Source organism: Macaca mulatta, chromosome 10, assembly GCF_049350105.2.
Source record: "Macaca mulatta isolate MMU2019108-1 chromosome 10, T2T-MMU8v2.0, whole genome shotgun sequence".
NCBI lineage: Eukaryota > Metazoa > Chordata > Mammalia > Primates > Cercopithecidae > Macaca > Macaca mulatta.
Genome location: NC_133415.1, coordinates 103,861,269 through 103,884,361, shown reverse-complemented (window position 1 = coordinate 103,884,361; position 23,093 = coordinate 103,861,269). Strand labels below are relative to the sequence as shown.

The 23,093-nt window shown below is 52.8% G+C and overlaps 1 protein-coding gene across 1 annotated transcript; it reads left to right on the top strand.

Annotated features, from left to right (window-relative positions):
• The first annotated feature begins 1,850 nt into the window (after window positions 1-1,850).
• On the top strand, window positions 1,851-21,007 carry KCNG1 (potassium voltage-gated channel modifier subfamily G member 1). Its single transcript, XM_015148781.3, has 3 exons — window positions 1,851-2,086; window positions 14,296-15,095; window positions 19,869-21,007. Exons 2-3 carry the CDS (start codon window positions 14,322-14,324, stop codon window positions 20,634-20,636), a joined length of 1,542 nt encoding a protein of 513 aa, XP_015004267.1. The 5' UTR covers window positions 1,851-2,086; window positions 14,296-14,321; the 3' UTR covers window positions 20,637-21,007.
• The last annotated feature ends 2,086 nt before the right edge of the window (window positions 21,008-23,093 follow it).

Genomic DNA, 23,093 nt, shown 5'->3' with positions numbered 1-23,093 from the left:
GTAATCCGGGGACCCTCTGACCACGAAAGCCCACCCCACCCCACTAGGGCCCCTCCCCTACACTGCTAGTTGGTCTCCTTGCTGTTTCTCAGACCTGCCTCCCTCTCTCCCACTTGAAGGCCAGTGACTTTGATGTTCTGTCCACCTAGAAAGCTCTCTTCCCATCTTGCGAGATGGGCTCCCTCTCTGGGCTCAGGGCTCCATGTAATCATCACCTCCACAGGAGCCCTCCCCCATAATTCTATCTAAAGCAGCCTGTCTGGCTTCATTCTGCAATCACGTATTTCAGCAGTTTCCCAGTTCTGCCAAGCCCCCAGTAGAAGGTGAGCTCTTGGAAACAGGTCCTTAGGCAGATTCTTGTCTGTCCAGGCCTCCACCTCCCCAGTAAGCCAGTGTTTTTACTCTTGTTGTTTTAGAGGCTGGATCTAGCTCAGCCACTCAGGCTGGCAGTGGTGCCATCATAGCGCACTATAACCTGGAACTCGTATGCTCCTCCTGCCTCAGCCTCCCAAGTAGCTGGGACTGCTGCGCAGGCTAGTGTGCCCTGCGCTCATTTCTTAGGGTTAACCTTAACCCACTTAATGAGCACCCACGACTCCCTAACCCGCGCCCCACTCTTAAGCAGAAGGCCTCAGGCTGGTAGGCAGCAGGGTTTCTTCATATCCTTTCTTGGTTCCCTGATGATGGGCAAAGGCAGTAGTGACAGAAAGGAAAAGAGGAACGGAGTGCAAGCCAAGTGACCCTAAGAGGCCAGCCCTGCCAGCAGCACAGATCCCTCCAACCCAACCTCCAGCATCTGTGCAGCATCCTACCAACTCAGAGGCTAGGCAGCCACACTGGGCGCAAGACCCCAAGACCCCAAGACCTGGTCCAAGTGCCCTGCACCGGCCACGGGAGTGGACGACGAAATGCGGGTCTGCTGGGACCCGGGAGGGCTCTGGGACCTTGGCCCCGCGGGACTGGAAGGGCAAACACCTGGCACGATGCGTACTGGCCCTAGGAAGATGGCACAGCAAGGTGCTGGCAGTCCCTGGGTGGCGGTGGCAGGAAGGGCCCAAGGGCAACATTGCTTCAAGAGGTCGAGAAAAGGCGCCCGATATGTGGCCCCCAGGATGTGGAAGCTTGCTTGGAGCGTGCAGCTCCAGGGCAGCAGCGCGTGGAGGGCCTTAAGGATGCAGTACTTGCCCGGGGTAGGGGGGCAGGGGGCCTGGAGACAGCGGTGCGCTTGAACTTCCAGGGAAAGGCAGGAGACATGGCGCATGTGGTTCCCAGGATGTGGAAGCGCGTGGAGAGCGGCCCCGGGGCAGCGGAGAGTGGGGTTTTCATATCTGGCACATGTAGACCCTGGAGCGGTGTTGCTAGGGACCCGGACCCTGGACCACCGGCGCACTTGGACCGCGGGGAAAGCTGACAGGGCGCACCACCGGAGGAGGCTGCCGCGCCGCCTGGTGCGTGAAGCTGCAGGGCAGCGGAGCGCAGGGACCTTAAAGGCTGGCGCGTGCAGCCGAAGGGGCCGCAGGGTGGGCCATCCTGGGAAAGCAGACCGGGAAGAAGGCAACGGAAGGGAGGGCGTAGCACCAGCCGTCCCAGACTCGGGCTCAGGAACGTGCCGCGAGGAGCGCAATCCAGCAGGCGCGCCAAGGACCCCGGATCCAAGGTGCGGGGTCCCGATTGGGTGCCTGGACGCCCCGTGACGGTGGTGCCGCTGCCACTGTCCCGAAGCCGGGCGAGGCCCGGCGCCGAGCTCTCGGCTGCCCGCCCCTTCTCCCCGCCCCGCGCTCAGTCCCCTCCCTCCGTCCCGCCTCCTGCCCCGCTCCCTCCCTCGGCGGCTGCCGCGCCGCGCTCCCGGCGCACTCGGAGCCCGGCGGGGACCGGGAGGCAGAGACGGGGCGGCCGTGGCTCCGAGGGCGGGAGCTGAGCCGGGCCCCGGGACCGAAGTTTGGCGGCGGCTCCGGGAGGCAGAGCGGGCGCCCCGGGCGGCTTCCAGGCCCCTCTCGCGTCCTCGCCCCGGACCCGTGGGCAGCCGGGGGACGGAAGCCGCGGCCGGGCCAACTCCGAGGCGGGGACGCCGCGACGGGAACTTGAGGTGGGAACTTTGCGCGCTGCAGCCTCGCCGGGCGCCACCGAAGCGCGGGCCGGACCCCGAGCCTGCAAACTCGGGCTCGGGGGCGGCTGCACGTGGCCGTGGCCCTGAACTCCCTGCGGGGGCCTCGAAACCCGCCTGCGGGGAGGCCAGGGCGACAGAGGACCCGGGAGCCACCGCTGGTGGCGGCGTGGAGCGCGCTTGCTACGGCCAAGGTGCAGATCGGGCTTCGGTTCTTCCCAAGGGGTCCCCGGGATGCGAAGTCCGGGACGTTCGCCGCCGTGGTGACCCCGGCGGGGGCGCATCCCGGCTCTGGACCGAGATTTCTACCCGGATCCCGGGAGGAGGGAGAGTTAGGGATTGGAGTGGGGGGGGTGTCTGTCACTTGCTCATTCACTGTATCCTTAGGCACGGTATGGAACCCCCCTCCACCCCCACCATGGGCCTGATTGAGTCAGTCATTAACCATGAACATAACAAGCATTTATTGCGCGCCTACTGTGTGCTAGGCGCTGGGGATACTGAGACAGTTCAATAGGCACCCCAGTAACTGGTAGGAAGGTGGTGGTCTCAGCCTTAGGGTTTCCATATGGGAGAGAGGTTCAGCCCGGAGGTATGGAAGGAAAAGGGTGAAGTTCATTCATTCATTCATAGATTGGACAAAGATCGGTTGAGCACCTATTATGAGCAGCTCATCATGCCAGGCGCTCAACAATCATTCATTCAGTTCACAAACATTTATGGAGGTGCTATCCAGGGGAGAAGTGAAGAGGGATGGGATGGGGGCAGGATAGAATGGGGGCACCCTTCAAGCAGCTTAGAGAGAAGTAAGAATTAAGACCCAGGCCCCCCCTTGGGAGGTTGCAGACTGCTGGGGCGGCCAACTGTAGCAGCCCATGTGTATAGGCAGTAGTCTTGGTTCATCTAATGCATTCATTCTCAAGGTGGGAGGCGTGGAAGCTGGAATTGGTTCTAGAATAGGAAGAAAAGATCTTTTCAAAGCTCCTTAGGGGCGGGTGATGGGGTAGGGTGGGGAGGAGTTGAGAAACACTGATCCAACATTACTGAGGAATGCAGGTGCCCACCAATGGGGTTTATGAGTTAAGTTGTGCATTCAGCAGGCATTTTCTTAAGCACTTGCTGTTATTAAGTCCTTAAAGGGTGTCAGGCACCAAAGTTACCCAGGTAAATGACAGACACATAGAAGAGGAAGACAGACACATACGCCCCCACCCCCTTGGCTGACTCCCTGAGATAAGTACAGGGGGAAGTGAGAGGAGGGAGCAGGAACTGGTCTGATTCATTGTGGGTTGGGGGAAGCTCCTGCCCTATGAATCTGAGCAGAGGTTTATTCATCAGTGTGTATTTGCTACCCCCATACCCATGATGGCAGAGTCCCTATGGAGAGCCCCACCAGCAGCATATCTCCAAGAAAAGTTTGGCACTGCTGACTGGGGCCATGCAGTGGGCACTGTGGCTAGGGCATGCTGTCCTTCTTTGGGGGATTTTTCAGGCTCTGCCAGACCTGAGCTCTACTTGTGCCTCCTCCAGCTTTTGGAGCTCTGCAGTCACCTGCTAGGAGGGGAGAGAGGGAAGGTGTGTTTGAAAAACAGGCAAGCATTTGCCCCTGGGGATCACCCTCCTGAGTCATTCTCGAAGCCAGCCCGTTCCAGTGGAAAGATGTCTGTCGTGGGACACTCCTAACCTGCAGGGAACTGCAAGCACACGGGAAACGAGGCAATCTAGGTTCTTCTCCTGAGACATGAGGGCCCAGGCTCACAGCCTACAGCCTGGGTTCTCAAGCCGTGGGAGTAAAACAATCAACAAAACCCCAGCTTTGCCAAACTCTGGGTTGCCTTTTTGGCCTCTGGGAGGGAGATGTGACAGTGGAGGCAGAGGTTACTTGCTTCTCCCCATCCCCAAAGACTTTCTCGAAGCTTGTCCTGGAGCCTGGTTGGTGCAGATCTGAGCACCACTTTGAATTCTCTGCACCAGACGCACAGCTGGGCTCTGGCAAGAGGGAAGGGAGATGCCTCAGGAAACAGAAGAACAAAGAGATGTGTGCTGAATACAGGGCTAAGTGACTCAAACCAGCTCCAAGGAACTCACCTCCTGGAGCCTCAGTAGGTACCTTGGCTCAGCTGTCCTTTCTCCACCCTGCTTTCCAATGTTGATGAAGAGTCAACATTGCCTGTTGCTAGAGGTCTAGGAGTACAGGAATCTACTCTTGGTTGATGCATTAAGCCCAGAAATGGAGCCCTTGGGTGAAAAATGGCAGCTGGTAAAGCCCCTTTAAGTAGAATTAATAAAAAGGGAGAGGCGAAGAATCTAGCTGAAGCACTCCATCGCTGTGGACCATTTTTGTCATCCAGCAGACTGTATTTGATTAACAAAATCAGAAATGAAGTGACTTTGCTACAAATAGGATCTGAATTGTGCCTAAGACTGTCCCTTGCCCTGAGGTGAGTCTTCAGTCTCACACCCACACCTCCCCAGGAAGGTCCAATCATGCTCTCCCTCCAGAGGACTCCGGTAAGCAGGTGTCTCCCTTCCTGCCATCCCGAGGTCCCCACTGCTCCCCCAAGCCTGCTTCTCTGCTTAATTTTGAGCTACAAGGAGGCAAAGAGAAAAGGATCTTCTGGCTCCAGTCCCCAAACACCTCCCCATGGAAGAAGGCAAACGTAAACGTGCATTTGGTGCTATTTTGCTTGCCTGAAGCACAGCAGGGAGGCTCCTCCGGAGGCAGCCTGTCTTTTTTATAGCGGGGAGGGACACTGGCACTTTTTCTCATTTGGGGGCAAGTGAGGGATGGAGGGAAGAGCCCAGCTCCCAGCGCATAATCTCCCCAGGAACTTGGGCCCCAGCTTTCAGGAGGCTGGGCCAAGGCCCAGGGTGGTGGGACTATGGCGAGAACAGACGGCAGGTGGCTAAGAAAGACAGATTCTCCACCAGGGCACAGCAGCTCTCAGAAATCTAACATGCCAGGACCCGGGCCAGGCTAATGGTTGGATCCATTTTGATTAACGTTTTAATTGAGGATTAATGCAGCCTGACCCGCCTCTGAGTCGGCCGGTCAGGAGCCCTAATCCTGACAGATGAAGCTATACTGGCAGTGAAACACTGCGGGGCCTGGGAAAGAGTGGCATGGAGAGAGATGGATGGGTCCCCGAGACACCCACTGGGAGTGAGGGAATGGCAAGGTTGAGAGGCATGGTACGAGAGAGAAACCAAAGCTTACAGAGTGCAGGAGAGAAATGCTTTCCTTCTGGAAAGTTGCCTTGGAGGCTGTGTTAATTTCCTCCTTTCACGTACTTGCACATATTTAGTGGCTTAAAACAATACAAATTTGTGATCATTATTATTTTATTTATTTATTTATTTTGAAGACAGGGTCTTGCTCTATCACCCAACTGGAGTGTAGTGTCACTATCATGACCCACCACAGCCTTGACCTCCTGGGCTCAAGTGTTCCTCCCGCCTCAGCCTCCTGAGTCACTGGGACTAGAAGTACACACCACCACACTCAGCTAATTTTTTTTTTTTAATTGTAGAAACAGGGTCTCACTCTGTTGCCCAGGCTGGTCTTGAACTCCGGAACTCAAGCAGTTCTCTCACCTTGGCCTCCCAAATTGCTAGGATTCCAGGCGAAAGCCACTGCGCCCAGTCTGAATTTATTGTCTCATAGTTTTTGGAGCTCAGAAGACCACGTGAGACTCACTGGGTCAAAATCAAGGCGTCCGCAGGGCTTCTGGAGACGACTGCACCCTCTGCCTCCATCGCCAACATCTCCTTCCCAGAGGCCAAAATGGCAACCCTGAGTTTGGCAAAACTAGGGGTTTTGTCGATTTTTTAATAGCGATAAATACGTTTCCCCAGCCATAGACAATTACCTGCTTCTCCCCATCCTCAAAAACATTCCAAAATCTTGTCCATATGAAATACAGACTAGAAACCCAGTCCTTGATTCACTGCAAGGGGTGGAGACATCACCCCAGCTCCCCGAAAGGAACAAGTGGTTCAAGGAGGCAGTAAAAGGCAGGGGTCAAAGAGGTTTGGCCTGGAGTCCCACAGACCTAGTTTAATTCTGGCTTCATCGCTTCTTGCCAGACATAAGTTTTCACTTCTCAGAGCCTCAGTTTCTTCATTTATAAAGTAGGGGTATTAGTGATAATGCCCACCTTTTTAGGAAAGGATGGAGACTCATGCAATTAAGCCTCTAGAACAGCACCTGGCACTTAGTGAGTTTGCAGTGGAGGGAGGCTGTGGTTGCTGCTATTTATAACACTTTGTGCACTTAGCACTCTCTCTGCATTCCCCACTGCCACTTGGAAGAGGGACGGAGAGCATAAGACAGAAAGAACAGAGTCCAGTGAGGCCCGCAGTTTTTTGGAACCCCGGAGAGACCTGAAAGCAGTTGGGGTCAGCCCAGGACCATTTGTAGAACCATTTCATGCCCTGATGGAATGTAGCCATGGGGACAGGAGGCCTGGTGACACTGCTCATCCCTGCAGCAAACCTCCGTTCAACAGATCCCCATAATAGCCCTGTGAGGTCGGCAATCTTATCCCCATTTTCTTTTTTTTTTTTTTTTTTTTTTTTTTTTTTTTTTGAGGCGGAGTCTCACTCTGTCGCCCAGGCTGGAGTGCAGTGGCGCGATCTCGGCTCACTGCAAGCTCCGCCTCCCGGGTTTATGCCATTCTCCTGCCTCAGCCTCCCGAGTAGCTGGGACTACAGGCGCCGCCACCACGCCCGGCTAATTTTTTTGTATTTTTAGTGGAGACAGGGTTTCATTGTGTTAGCCAGGATGGTCTCGATCTCCTGACCTCGTGATCTGCCCGCCTCGGCCTCCCAAAGTGCTGGGATTACAGGCTTGAGCCACCGCGCCCCGCCCTTATCCCCATTTTCTAGGGGAGGAGGCAGGCTCAGAGAGGCCAGCGGCTCAGTGGGTGTGATGGCCTGCTCAGGCCACAGGGTTATTAGCAGCAGCAGCAGCAGGGGCGGCTAGCCACGCCTGGCTTGGACCTTCACTCCATCCCATTCCGCCCTCCCAAACCCACCGCACAGGTCCTGCACCTGTACCCTCAGTCATGTGCTGACCTCAGGGTGGTCACATGACAACTGCCACTCAGAACGCCTTATGGTCTCAATGATCATTTATCTTTGGAAGTATGTTCTCAGCCCTCAGCCATAGCTTATAAGCATCACCTTTTTCCTTAAAGGAAGGATAGAAAAATTGCAAGGAGAGTGTCAGTGGATCTCTGGGCTCCTGAATGGAAATTTGATCAAGGCAGCCCCAGTGCAGAAGATTTTTCTCACGAACCAGAAGGGATTCCATTTCTCCAATGAAGCGGGACTCACAGAGCCTTCCAGAGCCTCTAGGAGATTGACACATTGGGCAGGGGAGTCCTGGCCAAAGCCCAGAGCAGCTCCTGTGCCTCCAGCCCCTGAGAGAGCTCCAGGCATTCCCAGTCCCCTCCCTCACACAGAATCTCCAGGAGAGCCTGTGAAAATTCCTGGGCCTCCCCTTCAGGCATTCCCACTGGGAAGGGAGGGTCCCAGGAATCTGTATCTCCACCAAGCACCCCAAGCAATTCAGAAGGTTCTGTTGTGCTTGTGCTCTTCATTTTTCTTTTTAAACCTGGGTTAAAACCAGGAGTTGTACAAACCACACCGCTTCCCAGCACGCCTCCTCATTGGCCTGTGCCAGGCTGTCTCATCTTACTCATTTTTCTTCTATTTTCCAATCTCCGTGCTTCTTCCCCTTCCTTTGCCCTTCCAGGCACCCTCCATGTGGTTGATATAGATCCTTACATGTGCTTGAGACCTTGTAAAATATGTAATGTGTGTGTGTTCATTTACATAAATAGCACAGTGCTAGAAACTTCTGTTTCTTTTTCCACTCGGCACACTGTTTTTAAGACCTAAATATGTTGCTAAACTTCCACCCAGTCCATTGCTTCTGATTCCTGGGCAATCTGCAGGATTCCAAAATCTGCCTCTATGAAGACCTGCCTGTCCACTCCCCTGGGGATGGATGCTAGGGGACCTCCTGGTACCTTAAACAACACAGAACACACATTCTTGTACCTAGTTTGTTACTGTCTTCCATCTGGTTCCCCAGGAGCAAACCCTGAGTGAAGGATTTGAGTGCAAATAATTTATTACTGACAATGTCTGCCACAACCCTCTGTGGTCCCAGGTCTGGGAAATATACCCAGAAGTGGGATTCTGGGTCACAGGGCAGCAGCATCCTCATTCCCTCATTACCACCCAGTGGCTTTCCCAGAGTGCTGGCCAGCCCACACACCCTCCAGCAATGGGATCCGGGGGTCAGATGATGCTGGATCCAAATCCCAGTGGGTCAGATCAGAAAAGAAGATTATCTTGGGAAGCAGGGAGCGGGGCAGCCGACTCTTCTCGTAGCTCGTGAGAATTCCGAGGCGACTACTGAGGGTTCACTGAGTATCAGGCATGGAGCCAAGCGTATCACCTATGCCATCTGCTTTTGTCCTCACCATAACTCAAGGAGGCAGGAGCTGTTTATAGCCTCATTATACAGATAAAGAAACTGAGTCTCAGGGGTAGGGCATGACTTGCTGAAAGTCACAGAGCAACTGGCCTTGAACCCAGGTCTCCTGATTTTAAAGCCTGTGCGCCCTTCTGCTTCCTCAGCTTGGGGTGGTTGGCACATTGTCCCCTGAGCTGGAGCAGAACCAGAACCAGCTTTTTTTCAACATCCTTTTTTTTTTTTTTCTCAAGACAGTCTTGCTCTGTCGCCCAGGCTGGAGCGCAGTGGCACCATCTCCGCTCACTGCAACCTCCGCCTCCCAGGTTCAAGCAATTCTCCTGCCTCAGTCTGCCCAGTAGCTGGGATTACAGGCGCCCACCACCACGCCCAGCTTAATTTTGTATTTTTAGTAGAGATGGGGTTTCACCACGTTGGCCAGGCTGGTCTCAAACTCCTGGCCTCAAGTGATCCCACCCACCTCGGCCTCCCAAAGTGCTGGGATTATAGGCGTGAGCCACCATGCCCGGCCTCAGCATCCCATCTCCTATTGCAACTGTCACAAATTACCACAAACTGAGTGGCTTAAGACAGCCCAATTGTATTATCTTACAGGTCTGAAAGTCAGAGGTTGGAAATGGGTCTGCCTGGGCTAATATTGAGTGTTGGCAAGGCTCTGCTCCTTTCTGCAGGCTCCAGGAAGCTCATTTCCTTGCCTCCTCCAGCCTTTGGAGGCCACCTGCATTCCTTGACTCATGGCCCCTTCCTCCATCTTCAAAGCCAGCAGTGGCCAGTGGAGTCATTCTCATGCCACAGCCCTCTGCCGCTCTGCCTCCTGCTTGCTTCTTCTTCCACAAATAAGGACCCTGTTGATTACACTGGGCCCGCCCAGATCATCCAAGATAATTTCCCATCTCAGGTCAGCTGATTAGCAGCCTTAAGTCCATTTGTAACCTTCATTCCTCCTTGCGATGCAGTCTAACATAGTCACAGGTTCCAGAGATTAGGATTAGGACATGGGCATCAAGGGGATTGTGGGGACATTTTTCTGCCTACCATATGCCCTGCACTGACCACTCTGGCCTGATGTGATGCACCTTCAGTGGTTACCGGACACCGGACACAGGGCACAGCTGGCCCCTGCCTCTGGCTTCACCATAGCTCTGCTACCCGGTGGCCCCCCTGCCCTTGCCAGTCTAGCCAGGTCAAAGCTGCCAGGTGACACCCTCCCCCCGGCAAACACACACCCATCAGCTCAGCATTGATGGTCTGGCACCATCCTTGGAAGACACCCATCTCCACCCTCCCTCCTGGATTTTGCCGGCATCCTCTTCGGTCCATCGTCCCACAGCCGGGAACGGCTTCCTCTGACTCGGCTCACCATAGCGCCACCTATCGGTAGCCTCGGTAAATGGTACCCTTGGAATCCTGATTCTCTTTGCCGCTCCCCCAGGCCCCATTCCTCAGCCAGTCCTGAAGGCTCTTCCTCCAAAGTTCATCCCAAATCCCTCCCGTTCTCCAGGACTTCCACCGCTGCAAACCTTAGTCATTTCCACAATGACTTCCATAGCCTCCAGCCTGGGTTCCCCAGCCCACTCGCTGTCCACTGACCTGGCAGGTGCACATGGACTCCTTGTCCCTTGCAGAATAAGCCCCAGCTCCTTATTGTCAGTCCCTGGGCCTGGCTGCACCTAGCCCCTGCCCCCCTCCGCTTCTCCCAGCTTCCCCTCGCTCTGTGCTCGGCCTTCTCTGGTCTTTGATCATCCAAGCCCACCCCCAAGTCAGGGAGAAAATTCTTGCCACTCCCTCTGCCAGCTCCTCACAGAGCTGGATCCATCCATGCGGCTCAGCCCCATGTCCCCTCCTCCCAGAAGCCCTTCCTCACCCCTCCAGCCAGTGTTGCCCCACATCCCACAGTAGTCATTCTCCATCTTTCCCCTTGCTCTGTCAACAACAGGGCAGTCGCTGCAGCCTGAAATGACTTGTGTGCTCATTTGGAAGCAGCCTCTCCCACCAGAAGGTCACCTCCGTGAGGACAAGGGCTGGGTCTGTCTTGTTCTCTGCCGTGTCTCCGGCTCTAACACAGAGTCTGAGTCTGACACGTGGTGAGTGTTCAGTAACTATTGAATAAATGAGCAAATGAATGAATGAATGAATGACACCTGCCTCCAGACTTCGCCTCACCTCCCCCATCGCAGCCTCTGCCTCAAACAGCTTCCTCTCCCCAAGCATCCATAGACCCTCGGAGGCAAAATCACTAAAACCCACCATGCTGTAGAACTAACAGAACTAACACCATGGAGAAATAAAAATTTTCTTGTGAGGATGTCAGGCCAAGTGAAAAGCAGCATTATTTTTCAGAAGCCCAGGCTTTGGGGCCTCTTTGATTTATGAACTTTAGTGTAGGGTCTAGAGGTGCTGAGCCGTCCATCTCACAGCAGATCGGGTATCTGCAAGACCAAAGGCCATGGAAAAATATGCCTGTTCTTCCTTTACCAAGTTCCGGCCTCGGCATCTCCCCAGGGAACTCTGGCTTTGAGAACAAGGTCGTTACTGTGTTTATTACCCTCCGAGTAGCATCAGCCTCTCCATACTCACCTTGCTGCTGAGACAGGATCACTTTCCACACAGGAAACTCACATGGGGGCAGGGCATGAAGGAAATAAATCGCTAATTGGGGGAGTTTTCTACTGGAGGGAAAGCCGGGAGGGTTGAAAGAAGAAATTCCTGAAAAGAAGAGGTGATTAAATCCATGGAGATTCACAAGAGCCCTCCAGGGCTTGTGTGAGGCACTTTCCCTTTACCTCCATCACCATTCTTGCCAAAGAGAATGTCACTTTTTCTCTTGTCTGTGGTAGCAAAGATGAAACAGCAGAGCTGAAAAGAGAGATCACCAAGGAAAGTGCCTGAAAGGGATTATTCCCACGCCTCCAAGGGATCCTGGCAGGCTGTGCCTGAGGAGATGGGTTCCAATTTTAGGTGAAGTTAAAAACACTCTCACCGTCTAAAATCAAATCATTTTTCTTTTAAACACAGGTGTACCCTAGTTTTCCAAACCCTGATCTATGCAATTGTGGCCTTCCCCAAAGATCAGTGAGTAGCAGAGGGATGATGTGCTTTTGTAAAGCAATTCCTCTTAGGAAGGAGGCCCTTTTAAGCGTGAGACACCCTGCCTCTCCTTCCAGTAGCTTTGAGGGTAGGGAAGGAAGGAGTCCATGTGAGTTAATATTTTGACCTCAGTTCCCAGAAGTCGCCTTATCATGTTGGTCTCATCAACAGGAGATGTACTCATTTAGCAAGCACTTCTTTGAGCCCTTACAGTGCTGAGCGCAGGGATTCAGAGATGACTGAAGCACGTTTCTTCCCCCAGGGAGCAGGCTGCCTAATGAAGGAGCCAGGCTTGCACACAGACAATTCTAGAACTGGGTGGTAAGTGCCGTGAAGACAGATGCACCAGTTGTAAGGGGAGGGGTGCTCAATTTAGCTGGAAGAGCCAAGGAAGGCTTCCTGGATGAACGTGACTGTCCAGCTCACCCCTGCATCCATCCTCAAGGTGATGTTTGCGTCACCTGAGCAAACATGGCATTGCTTTAATAGCTGTGCATTTCTTTGTCCGTTGCTTCTGATTTATGGCAAGTGATACCTGTTTTCCATTAATGGAAACAATATAAGTTATCCCTTTAAGATAAATAATAATAGGTCAGGCGCGGTAGCTCACACCTATAATCCCAGCACTTTGGGAGGCCAAAGTGGGCAGATCACCTGAGGTCAGGAGTTCAAGACCAGCCTGGCCAACATGGCAAAACCATTTCTACTAAAAATACAGAAATTAACCGGGTGTGGTGGCACACCTGTAGTCCCAGCTATTCAGGAGGCTGAGGCACGAGAATTGCTTGAACCCAAGGCGCAGAGGTTGCAGTGAGCCAAGATGGTGCCACTGCGCTCCAGCCTAGGCAATAGAGTGAGACTCTGTCTCAAAAATAATAGTAATAATAGACAATAATTACTGAGTACCTACTATGTGCCAGGCACTGCATTAAATGCTCCTATGTACATAATTCACTTAGGCCTCCCAGTAATCTTATCAAATAGGTCACGTGGCTGTACCCATTTTACAGACAAGGAAATTGAGACACACCAAGGTTGAGTCATTTGCCTAGGCTGTGTGACTCCAAAGTCTACGTTCATAACCACTAACCAGGCTTCTCCACCTCAGCATTAAGGACATTTGGGACCAAATAAATGTCTGTTGTGGGGACTGTCCTGTGCATTGTAGGACATGCAACAGCATTCCCTGGCCTCTACCTACTAAATGTCAATAGCATCCCCAGTCATGACCAGCAAAAATGCCTCCGGGCATTGCTACATGTCTTTTGAGAGACAAAATCAGCCCTATGAGAACTGTAGGTCTACACTAAATTGTTTTTCCAAGCCAAATAAATACCAAAAAAGGTTAATTTAAAATAAAATGTTGGCCGGGCGCGGTGGCTCAAGCCTGTAATCCCAGCACTTTGGGAGGCCGAGACAGGCGGATCACTAGGTCAAGAGATCGAGACCATCCTGGCTAACACGGTGAAACCCCGTCTCTACTAAAAAATACAAAAAACTAGCCGGGCGAGGTGGCGGGCGCCTGTAGTCCCAGCTACTCAGGAGGCTGAGACAGGAGAATGGCCCGAACCCGGGAGGCGGAGCTTGCAGTGAGCTGAGATCCGGCCACTGCACTCCAGCCTGGGCGACAGAGCGAGACTCCGTCTCAAAATAAATAAATAAATAAATAAATAAATAAATAAATAAATAAAATGTTAAGTAAATAACAGTACATGTGTCACCTGAAAATCCACTAGGATGTCAGCTGCCTGGGATCAGAGACCCCCTTCACATTCTGCACACGGCTGCATCCCCAGTGCGTAGATGGATATGGGAGAATCGTGAAGGCTGGGAGATGCTGAACAATATTGTTGCTATTTCACTATTAGGTGAATGTCTTTGTCAGCTCAGGCTGATGTAACCAAATATTAATACCACAGACTGGGTGGCTTCAGCAACACTTATTTCTCCCAGTTCTGTCGGCTGCAAGTCCAAGAGCAGGGTGCCAGCACTCTCCTCCAGGCTTCACACTTAGATGCCTCCCTGAGTGTTCATATGGCAGAGAGAAAGCCCTGGTGTCCCTTTTTTTTTTTTTTTTTTTTTTTTTGAGATGGAGTCTTGCTCTGTCACCCAGGCTGGAGTGCAGTGGCACAATCTCAGCTCACTGCAACCTTCACCTCCCAGATTCAAGTGATCCTCATGCCTCAGCCTCCCTAGTGACTAGGATTACAGGTGCATGCCACCATGCCTAGCTAGTTTTTCTATTTTTAGTAGAAACAGGGTTTCACCATGTTGGCCAGGCTGGTCTCAAACTCCTGACTTCAGGTGATCCACCCGCCTCAGCCTCCCAAGCATGAGCCACTGCGCCCGGCCTGTCTTCCTCTTCTTATAAGAACACGAATCCCATCGTGGGGACTTTGCTGTCATAACCACATCTGAACCAAATCACATCTCAAAAGCCCCCACCTCCTAATACCATGCCATGCAGGGCTAAGGACTACAGCTTATGGATGTGGGGGACAAAGATTCCATCCCTAACTGAGTATCTGCGGAGTCTGCATTCTCAGCAAGGTGAAGCTAAGGGTAGTCACTAAGGGTCTTTCCTCCCTTCTCCCCACAGGCCCGAGAGGGATGTGAAGGCTCAAAATGACCCTCTTACCGGGAGACAATTCTGACTACGACTACAGCGCGCTGAGCTGCACCTCGGACGCCTCCTTCCACCCGGCCTTCCTCCCGCAGCGCCAGGCCATCAAGGGCGCGTTCTACCGCCGGGCGCAGCGGCTGCGGCCGCAAGATGAGCCCCCTCAAGGCTGCCAGCCCGAGGACCGCCGCCGTCGGATCATCATCAACGTGGGCGGCATCAAGTACTCACTGCCCTGGACCACGCTGGACGAGTTCCCGCTGACGCGCCTAGGCCAGCTCAAGGCCTGCACCAACTTCGACGACATCCTCAACGTGTGCGATGACTACGACGTCACCTGCAACGAGTTCTTCTTCGACCGCAACCCGGGGGCCTTCGGCACCATCCTGACCTTCCTGCGCGCGGGCAAGCTGCGGCTGCTGCGCGAGATGTGCGCGCTGTCCTTCCAGGAGGAGCTGCTGTACTGGGGCATCGCGGAGGACCACCTGGACGGCTGCTGCAAGCGCCGCTACCTGCAGAAGATCGAGGAGTTCGCGGAGATGGTGGAGCGGGAGGAAGAGGACGATGTGCTGGACAGCGAGGGCCGCGACAGCGAGGGCCCGGCCGAGGGCGAGGGCCGCCTGGGGCGCTGCATGAGGCGACTGCGCGACATGGTGGAGAGGCCGCACTCGGGGCTGCCCGGCAAGGTGTTCGCCTGCCTGTCGGTGCTCTTCGTGACCGTCACCGCCGTCAACCTCTCCGTCAGCACCTTGCCCAGCCTGAGGGAGGAGGAGGAGCAGGTAAGAGCCCATGCCCCGCGGGGAGATGCGCCACCATGAGGGAAGGGACGCTGAGCATTGTCACCTCTTCCAGGAAGCCTCCCCTGATTGCACACTGGCTGAATAGTATCCCTGGTCCCTCCTGACATCAGGAATGTTTGTGTGCATGGTCTGCCTCCCTGTTAATATGTGAGCGCGTGGGGGTCCATTCCTGTGCCTGTCCTGGCCTCCACTGTGCCTGCCACTGCACTCTCCCTTGCCAGTATCTAGAACAGTGTCCAGCACAAACAGGCACTCAACCACTATCTGTTGAATGAACAAATGAGTGGATAAATGGATGGCATGATTTTTGACGTGCCTGGCCCTGAGCGAAGCATATTACATAGATCATCAAATTTATCTCAACTACTTGGCTCTTTCTCAACCTTCCTAATCCTTGGCATCATAGTAACCCAGACACATTTTCTGGGTCCTGAAGATAATTTTTACCGATGGGTACATGTGTGTCTACAAATGGTGAGCATTTCTTTTTGTTACATAAGAGAATGAATGGAAAGTTTACTTACTCTAGCGCCTGACACGGGGTGTGTGCTACGGTCTAAGGGCTCCCACTCATCTGGGAGTTCACGGGAGCCGGGAGCTGGGCTGCATGTGCCTCCTACGTCTTATCTCCCCAGGGAGTGATAAGAGCCCTGGGAAGCTCCCTGGAGCAACCCTGTGGGGGAAGTGTTTTCACACCCACTCGGTATTTGAGGACACTGCCCAACCCCAGGTCTAAGTCCAGTCTATGTTTGTAAGCATGGAAATATGGCTCCCACGTGGCAGCTTGGGGACCTAATATAGCCCCACCGGACTATGTGATTTGGGAAACACAGTTTCCCAAAAATTGGACTTGGTTGACAACATTAAAAGTGACGGTTTTTCACATAAAAATTCAAAATCTCAGCTTCTTTTAAAAATCATAAGATCAGGCCAGGTATGGTGGCTCATGCCTATAATCCCAACATTTTGGGAGCTGGAGGCAGAAGGATCGCTTGAGCCCAGGAGTCCAAAATCATGCTGGGCAATGTAGTGAGACCCTGTCTCTACAAAACAAACAAACAAAACCAAAAAAAATTTTTTTAATTAGCCAGGTGTGGTGGCTTGTACCTGTAGTCCCAGCTACTTGGGAGGCTAAGGCAGGAGGATTGCTTGAGCCTTGGAGGTGAGGCTGCAGTGAACCGTGATCACCCCACTGCACTCCAGCCTGGGCAACAGAGTAAGACCCCATCTCTAAAAAATAAAATTTAAAAAAAAATTCTAAGGTTGGGTCCCTCCCCTCCCCTACCGCTGCCAACATACACACCAACCTGCAGTCCTACACGGCAGCTCCTGGGGACAGCCAAGTCCACAGGGGCCCAGTTCAGTCTCCTTGTGTATGAGACCATGGGCCTTTGAGTTGGTGACTCCTTCCCTATATATGGGGATTCTGTAAGCTTCAAGAAAGACCGAAAGGTCTCAGAGGTACAAACTGTATAGGCAGTGGAGAAACAGGTATGGTGGTGCAAAATGAATGTAAATATCATGCCAGCCAGTATTTTTTGAGCACTGACTGTATACCCTGCATGTGCTAAGTGCTTTACATGCACTCTCGAATTTCACATTAGAAGTACTCACCATATCAGGATTTTTCCACTTATGTATGTGGAGGAAGTAGCAATAGCTGTTGCATTAATAATCCACAGAGGGCTGCTGGTATTTTTTGTATACCTTGAATTTTTTTTTTTTTTTTTAAGAGACAGGGTCTTGCTTGGCTGCCCAGGCTGGCCTCAAACTCCTGGCTTCAAGTGATCCTCCCACCTCTGCCTCCCAAAGTGCTAAGATGACACTGTACTAGAGTACAGTGGTGCAATCTTGGCTCACTGCAACCTCCACCTCCCAGATTGAAGCGATTCTCATGTCTCATGTACATGCGCTCTCGAATTTCACATTAGAAGTACTCACCGTGTCAGGATTTTTCCACTTATGTATGTGGAGGAAGGGAGCCCCCATGCCTGGCTTATAAGCTGAATTTTTAAATGGGTATTAAGAAAATAGCGTTCAACTAGTAAAGTTAACTTTTTAAACTTTTTTTAATTAGATAAACAATTTTAGGCCACATGTGGTGGCTCACGCCTGTAATCCCAGCAATTTGGGCGGCTGAGGCAGGTGGATCACTTCAGGTCAGGAGTTCAAGACCAGCCTGGCCAACATGGCAAAACCCCATCTCTACTAAAAATACAAAAATTAGCTGGGCATGTTGGCACTCGCTTGTAATCCTAGCTACTTGGGAGGCTAAGACATGAGAATCACTTCAATCTGGGAGGTGGAGGTTGCAATGAGCCAAGATCTCTCCACTGTACTCCAGTCTGGGCAACAGAGTGAGACTCTGTCTGGAAAAAAAAAAAATTAGAGATGGTGTGTTGCTATGTTGCCCAGGTTGGACTCGAACTCTTGGACTCAAGCATTCCTCCTGCCTCAGTCTCCTGAATAGCTGGGACTACAGGCAACTGCCATCACACCCAGCTGGTAAAATTAACTTTTAATAAGCATGAGTAGTAGTGATGATGAGGTCAGGGCTAGAGCCAGATAGCCTGAATTCAAATCCTGCTTTCTCCTCTCTAGGTGGGTAGTAGCTGTGGGCAAGTTACTTAACCTCTTTGAGCCTCTGATTTCTCACCTGTCCAGGGTGGGTATGAACAGGCCCACCTCACAGTGTTGCAAGGATTCAGTGAGTTCACATGAAGTGATTAGAAGTGATTGGGGCCGGATGCAGTGACTCACAACTGTAATCCCAGCACTTTGGGAGGCTGAGGCAGGCGGATCACTTGAGGTCGGGAGTTCAAGACCAGCCTGAGCAACATGGAGAAACCCTGTCTCTACTAAAAATACAAAATTAGCCAGACGTGGTGGCACATGCTTATAATCCCTGGTACTCAGGAGGCTGAGGCAGGAGAATCGCTTGAACCTGGGAAGCGGAGGTTGTGGTGAGCCAAGATTGCACCACTGTACTCCAGCCTGGGCAACAAGAGCAAAAAAAAAAAAAAAAGTGATTGGGCTGAGTGAGTCCACACCACATGAAGGGATTAGAAGTGGTGCATAGCGAGTGTGTAGAAAGTCCTCTCTTAAGGATTATGGTCAAGAAGAAAAAGAAAGAAGAGGGGAAATGCTCACCACTTGAGACCTGTCTGGAAATTGCTGTACCTAGTGTAAGTTTCTTCTCAGCTCCAACATCTTTGATCGTGATTTTATCAGGAAAATACTAATAAAGCCACTGTTTTGTTCGACTTCTGATACTTGCTTTTTGAAAAAATAATAATACCTTGCCTTTTTAAGGATTCAGTGAAAATGCTGTTCTTCAACTTCTTTTTGGGGCCCAGAGTGGGATTCACTGCTTCACTTGCTCCTTGTGCACACATTTGAGTGCCTACTGTATGCAGGCACTACAGGGGAGACAGGGTGACCAGGACAAGTCTTCCAACCTCAAGGAGCTTCAAGTCTATTGGAGTTGGGATGGATTAGTGGCGCCACCCCCCATCACCATAAGCATGAGACACAAGCCAAGGAGGCTCTGTGTGGCAGGCCCACTGACAATGCTGGAGCTACTTAGTGGGGCACACTCCAGGAAGGCTTCCCAGAGGAAGGGGCTTCCCATCCCAGAGGTCTAAGACCTTAAAGCCCCACCAGGTATTAGCTCATATCTCCAGCCTCTAACATATTCCTAGAGACAGAATTGTTCAAGTGGGACGTGTCGAACTCAGCCATAACCCAGAACTTCCAAGATGTCCCAGGCTGGAACCACGCTGGCCTCTCCTCTCTGCCAAAGGCCCCTTCAAGGATGAGGCCCAAATCCACTCAAGGACTGTTTACCACCCAGTTATATTGCAGACCAGAGAGGCAAGCTGGCAGCCTGCATGCCAAACCCAGTAAAAATATGTTTCCGTGGACCATAGAGTATTTCTTTGCATTGAATTATCACCAGGACTTAAATCAACATTTTATCTATTTAACCAACATTATCACCAACACTTATCACCAGGAGAGTTCATGTAAAACTGCACATTTCCAGCCTCTTTTGAAAGCTTCAGTGAGGCAGCCTTAGCTTCAATTTGCCCTAGGCAGTGATGGGGGCACTGAACATGACTATCCCTCAGAGTCCATTGGGAGCCATGGAGGGTGCTAAGCAGAGGAGGAACAGGATCCCTCTGGCTATGTGTAGAAAATGGACTGAAGGGATGAGGGAGCCCATTGGAGAGGTGACTGCAACTGTCCAGGCAAGAAAGAACGGTTGCCCGACCAGGTGGGAGCAGTGGGCCATGGGTCTGATTGTCTCACTGTTTTAAAAGAGACTTCCTGGGAGTTATACACAAGGTGGTAAGGATGACACCAGGTCTTTTGTCATGAGCAATTGGAAAGATGGGATTGCCAAAAGCGAGGGAGGGAAACCACCAGTGGGCAGAGGAAACCAGGATCCCATGGCAAGTTCGAGATGCCCCTCAGACAGCCAGGTGGGAGCGTCAGGGAGGCAGCCGGTTGGGGGTTGAGTTCAGGGCCGAGGTGGGGGCTGGAGAGAGAGATGAGGAGCAGCCAGAGTAGAGATGGTGCTTAGTGCTACAGGCCTCAGAGTGGGCACAACTAGGGAGAGGACCCGGGGCCACTCAACCTGGAGAGGTCACCTTCCGCCTGGGAAACCCAGCAGGGCACAGGGCAGAGCTTCTGCGCTCCTTCCCTGGTGGACCCGCTGACCCCTCCGGCGTCCCTTCCCCTCTCTCCCAGGGCCACTGTTCCCAGATGTGCCACAACGTCTTCATCGTGGAGTCGGTGTGCGTGGGCTGGTTCTCCCTAGAGTTCCTTCTGCGGCTCATTCAGGCCCCCAGCAAATTCGCCTTCCTGCGGAGCCCGCTGACGCTGATCGACCTGGTGGCCATCCTGCCCTACTACATCACGCTGCTGGTGGACGGCGCCGCTGCGGGCCGCCGCAAGCCCGGCGCGGGCAACAGCTACCTGGACAAGGTGGGGCTGGTGCTGCGCGTGCTGCGGGCGCTGCGCATCCTGTACGTGATGCGCCTGGCGCGCCACTCCCTGGGGCTGCAGACGCTGGGGCTCACAGCCCGCCGATGCACCCGCGAGTTCGGGCTCCTGCTGCTCTTCCTCTGCGTGGCCATCGCCCTCTTCGCGCCCCTGCTCTACGTCATCGAGAACGAGATGGCCGACAGCCCCGAGTTCACCAGCATCCCTGCCTGCTACTGGTGGGCCGTCATCACCATGACGACGGTGGGCTATGGCGACATGGTACCCAGGAGCACCCCGGGCCAGGTGGTGGCCCTGAGCAGCATCCTGAGCGGCATCCTGCTCATGGCCTTCCCAGTCACCTCCATCTTCCACACCTTCTCCCGCTCCTACCTGGAGCTCAAGCAGGAGCAGGAGAGGGTGATGTTCCGGAGGGCGCAGTTCCTCATCAAAACCAAGTCGCAGCTGAGCGTGTCCCAGGACAGTGACATCTTGTTCGGAAGTGCCTCCTCGGACACCAGAGACAATAACTGAGCGCAGAGGACACGCCTGCCCTGCCTGCCATCTGTGGCCCGAAGCCATTGCCATCCACTGCAGACGCCTGGACAGGGACAGGCCGCTTCCGAGTGCAGTCCTGGCGCAGCACCGACTCCCACGCACCCGGGGAAGGACACCCTCACTCCCACCCCCCGGGAAGGACACCCGCACATCAGCAGAGGGGCCCTGCCCCTCCGCCTGCAGCCATGAAAGGAAGCCGGGTCATCAGCCCAGCCCCGCCCGCCCCAACCCCTATGTCTGTTTCCCTCAGTAAGGAGATGGCTTATTCTTTTCACCATGCGAATAACATGCCCAGCAAAAACTTGCTTTATGGGTCTGCCTGGAGAAAAATACAAACAGCAACAACATGTCTGTCTCTAATGTGGATCATGTCCAGGGAAAGGAAACTGATGAAAAAGAGAGAATGCCTTCCATGGGGCTCTCTTAAAAGGGGGAGCTGGGTTTCCCAGCAAAGCCAGCGTGTGGGGACTGGAAGTAAAGGGCCCTGTGTGCTTGGGTCGTTCAGGCCCAGTAGGGCTCTACTGGGCCTGAAAAAGAGAGAGAACAGACACTTTTAGGAAAATGACTTGTGAATACTGTACTCCCTCTCTCGTTTCTCTTTGACTCCCCCCACCTCCGGGGCCTTTCTTTCTCCTTTTTCCCTTTTATCCTTTTTTCCTTCTCTTCCGTCCTCTATTCACCTCTTTCACCCCTTACGGCCAGTTTCTCAAACTTTCACACAAAGGCGCCCCTGACAGTTGGGAAGTCATCAGGGGGCCTGTCAGCATTGTTGAGTATGAGGTGAAATCACTTCATTTTATCTTTTAAAAATCGTGTAGGGTTTTTATTCTATGCATTTATTTTAAGCTGTGAAAAAATGCTTTACATCATATACCTGCATATAAATCTAAACCTAGAGCAGGGACAGATGTTTTTGAAAGGGGGTCTACAGTTCCCTGGGCAGACTGAGAAGCACAGTCTGCAGCCCCCACAGGCCTCCCTGTGACTCCAATGACCTACAGAGCACCCACCCGACCTGCGACCTGCACCGACCCCACCTGCAACAGGTCCCCAACTTCATATAGCATATGTGACCCACAGTAGAGAAAGCACCCAGGCCAGTCCAGCAGATTCCACTCCAGCTGGCATACAGCCCCTCAGTGCCAGGCATGGGGAGGGGGCTTCCCACTCAGGTCACGGTCACAAGCTTGTCCTAACCCATAAGGACACAGCCACATCATTCCCATCCCAGCACCTTCACACCTGCCCATCCCTCTGCCAGGGATACCCTTCCTGTGGAACACTGCATGGCTGGCTCCTTCCCTGACCACCTCTCAAAGAATCCACATCAGCACCACCACGACCGCTTTCCTCTTAGCCAGCTTGATCTTCTATATCCAGTCATCAGCCTCCGAAATTGACTCATTTATTGCTCTTCTTAGCTACAGGACTCAGCAATATGGCTCACCATTGACTCCCAGCACCTCATGTAGGGCCTGCACCTTGTAGGTGCTCAATAAACATTTATTAAAGGAATGTTAGCCAGGTGTGGTGTAGACCCAGCTACTTGGGAGGCTGAGGAAGGAGAATCCCTTGAACCCAGGAGTTGGAGCCTGCAGTGAGCCATGACTGCACCTGAGAATAGCCACTACATTCCAGCCTCAGCGACAGAGCAAGACCCCGACTTTAAGTAAAATAAATTAATTAATTAAAAAAAGAATGAAGGGAAATAGGAAAGACGGCCAAAAAACAGAAGGCATTTATTTTTAACATTGGACACTGGGTCCTCCAAGCACCTCTCTCTCTCTCTTTCTCTCCCCTCTCGCTCCTCTTCGTCCTCCTCTCTCTCTGTCTCTCTCTCTGTCTGTCTGTCTTTCTCTTCTCCTCCTCTCTCTCTCCTCTGCCCTCTGTCTCTGGTGGCGAGGCCACCACAATCTCGGTACAATATACACGCGGTGATGCAGAGTGGAAATATCAACTGAGTCACGAGGGCCTCGTTAAAGGCTCCCTTGACACCTGCTTCCAATGACTCACATCTGAAAAGTAAGTTTTCTGACTAATTAGCGCTACCTTCCCCAGCCCGGTGGGTGTCAAGTAATCGTGCACTGCCGTCATCTTTAATAATGCCTGAGATTTATGGAATGACCTTTTATTCCCCCTCGAAAGGGGCTATGAGAGGCAGGAGGCCACTGAAAATGCTAAACAGACAGAAATATGGTACTGAAAGAAGTATAAAATGGAGCCCTTTAAAATTCAGGAGAGCGAGAAAGTAAGCCATGTGGGGTGGGGGGCAGATCCCTGAACACAACAGCACTGGGAGGGAGGAGGGACAGAGGCTGGGGTTGTGCAGGGAAGCTGGGGCCCCTGAGTGGTCAAGGTTTCTGGCATCATCTTGCAGGTTCTGACCTGTCCTGGTGGCTGAGGCAGAGGCACAGACTTGGGCACCTCCCAAGA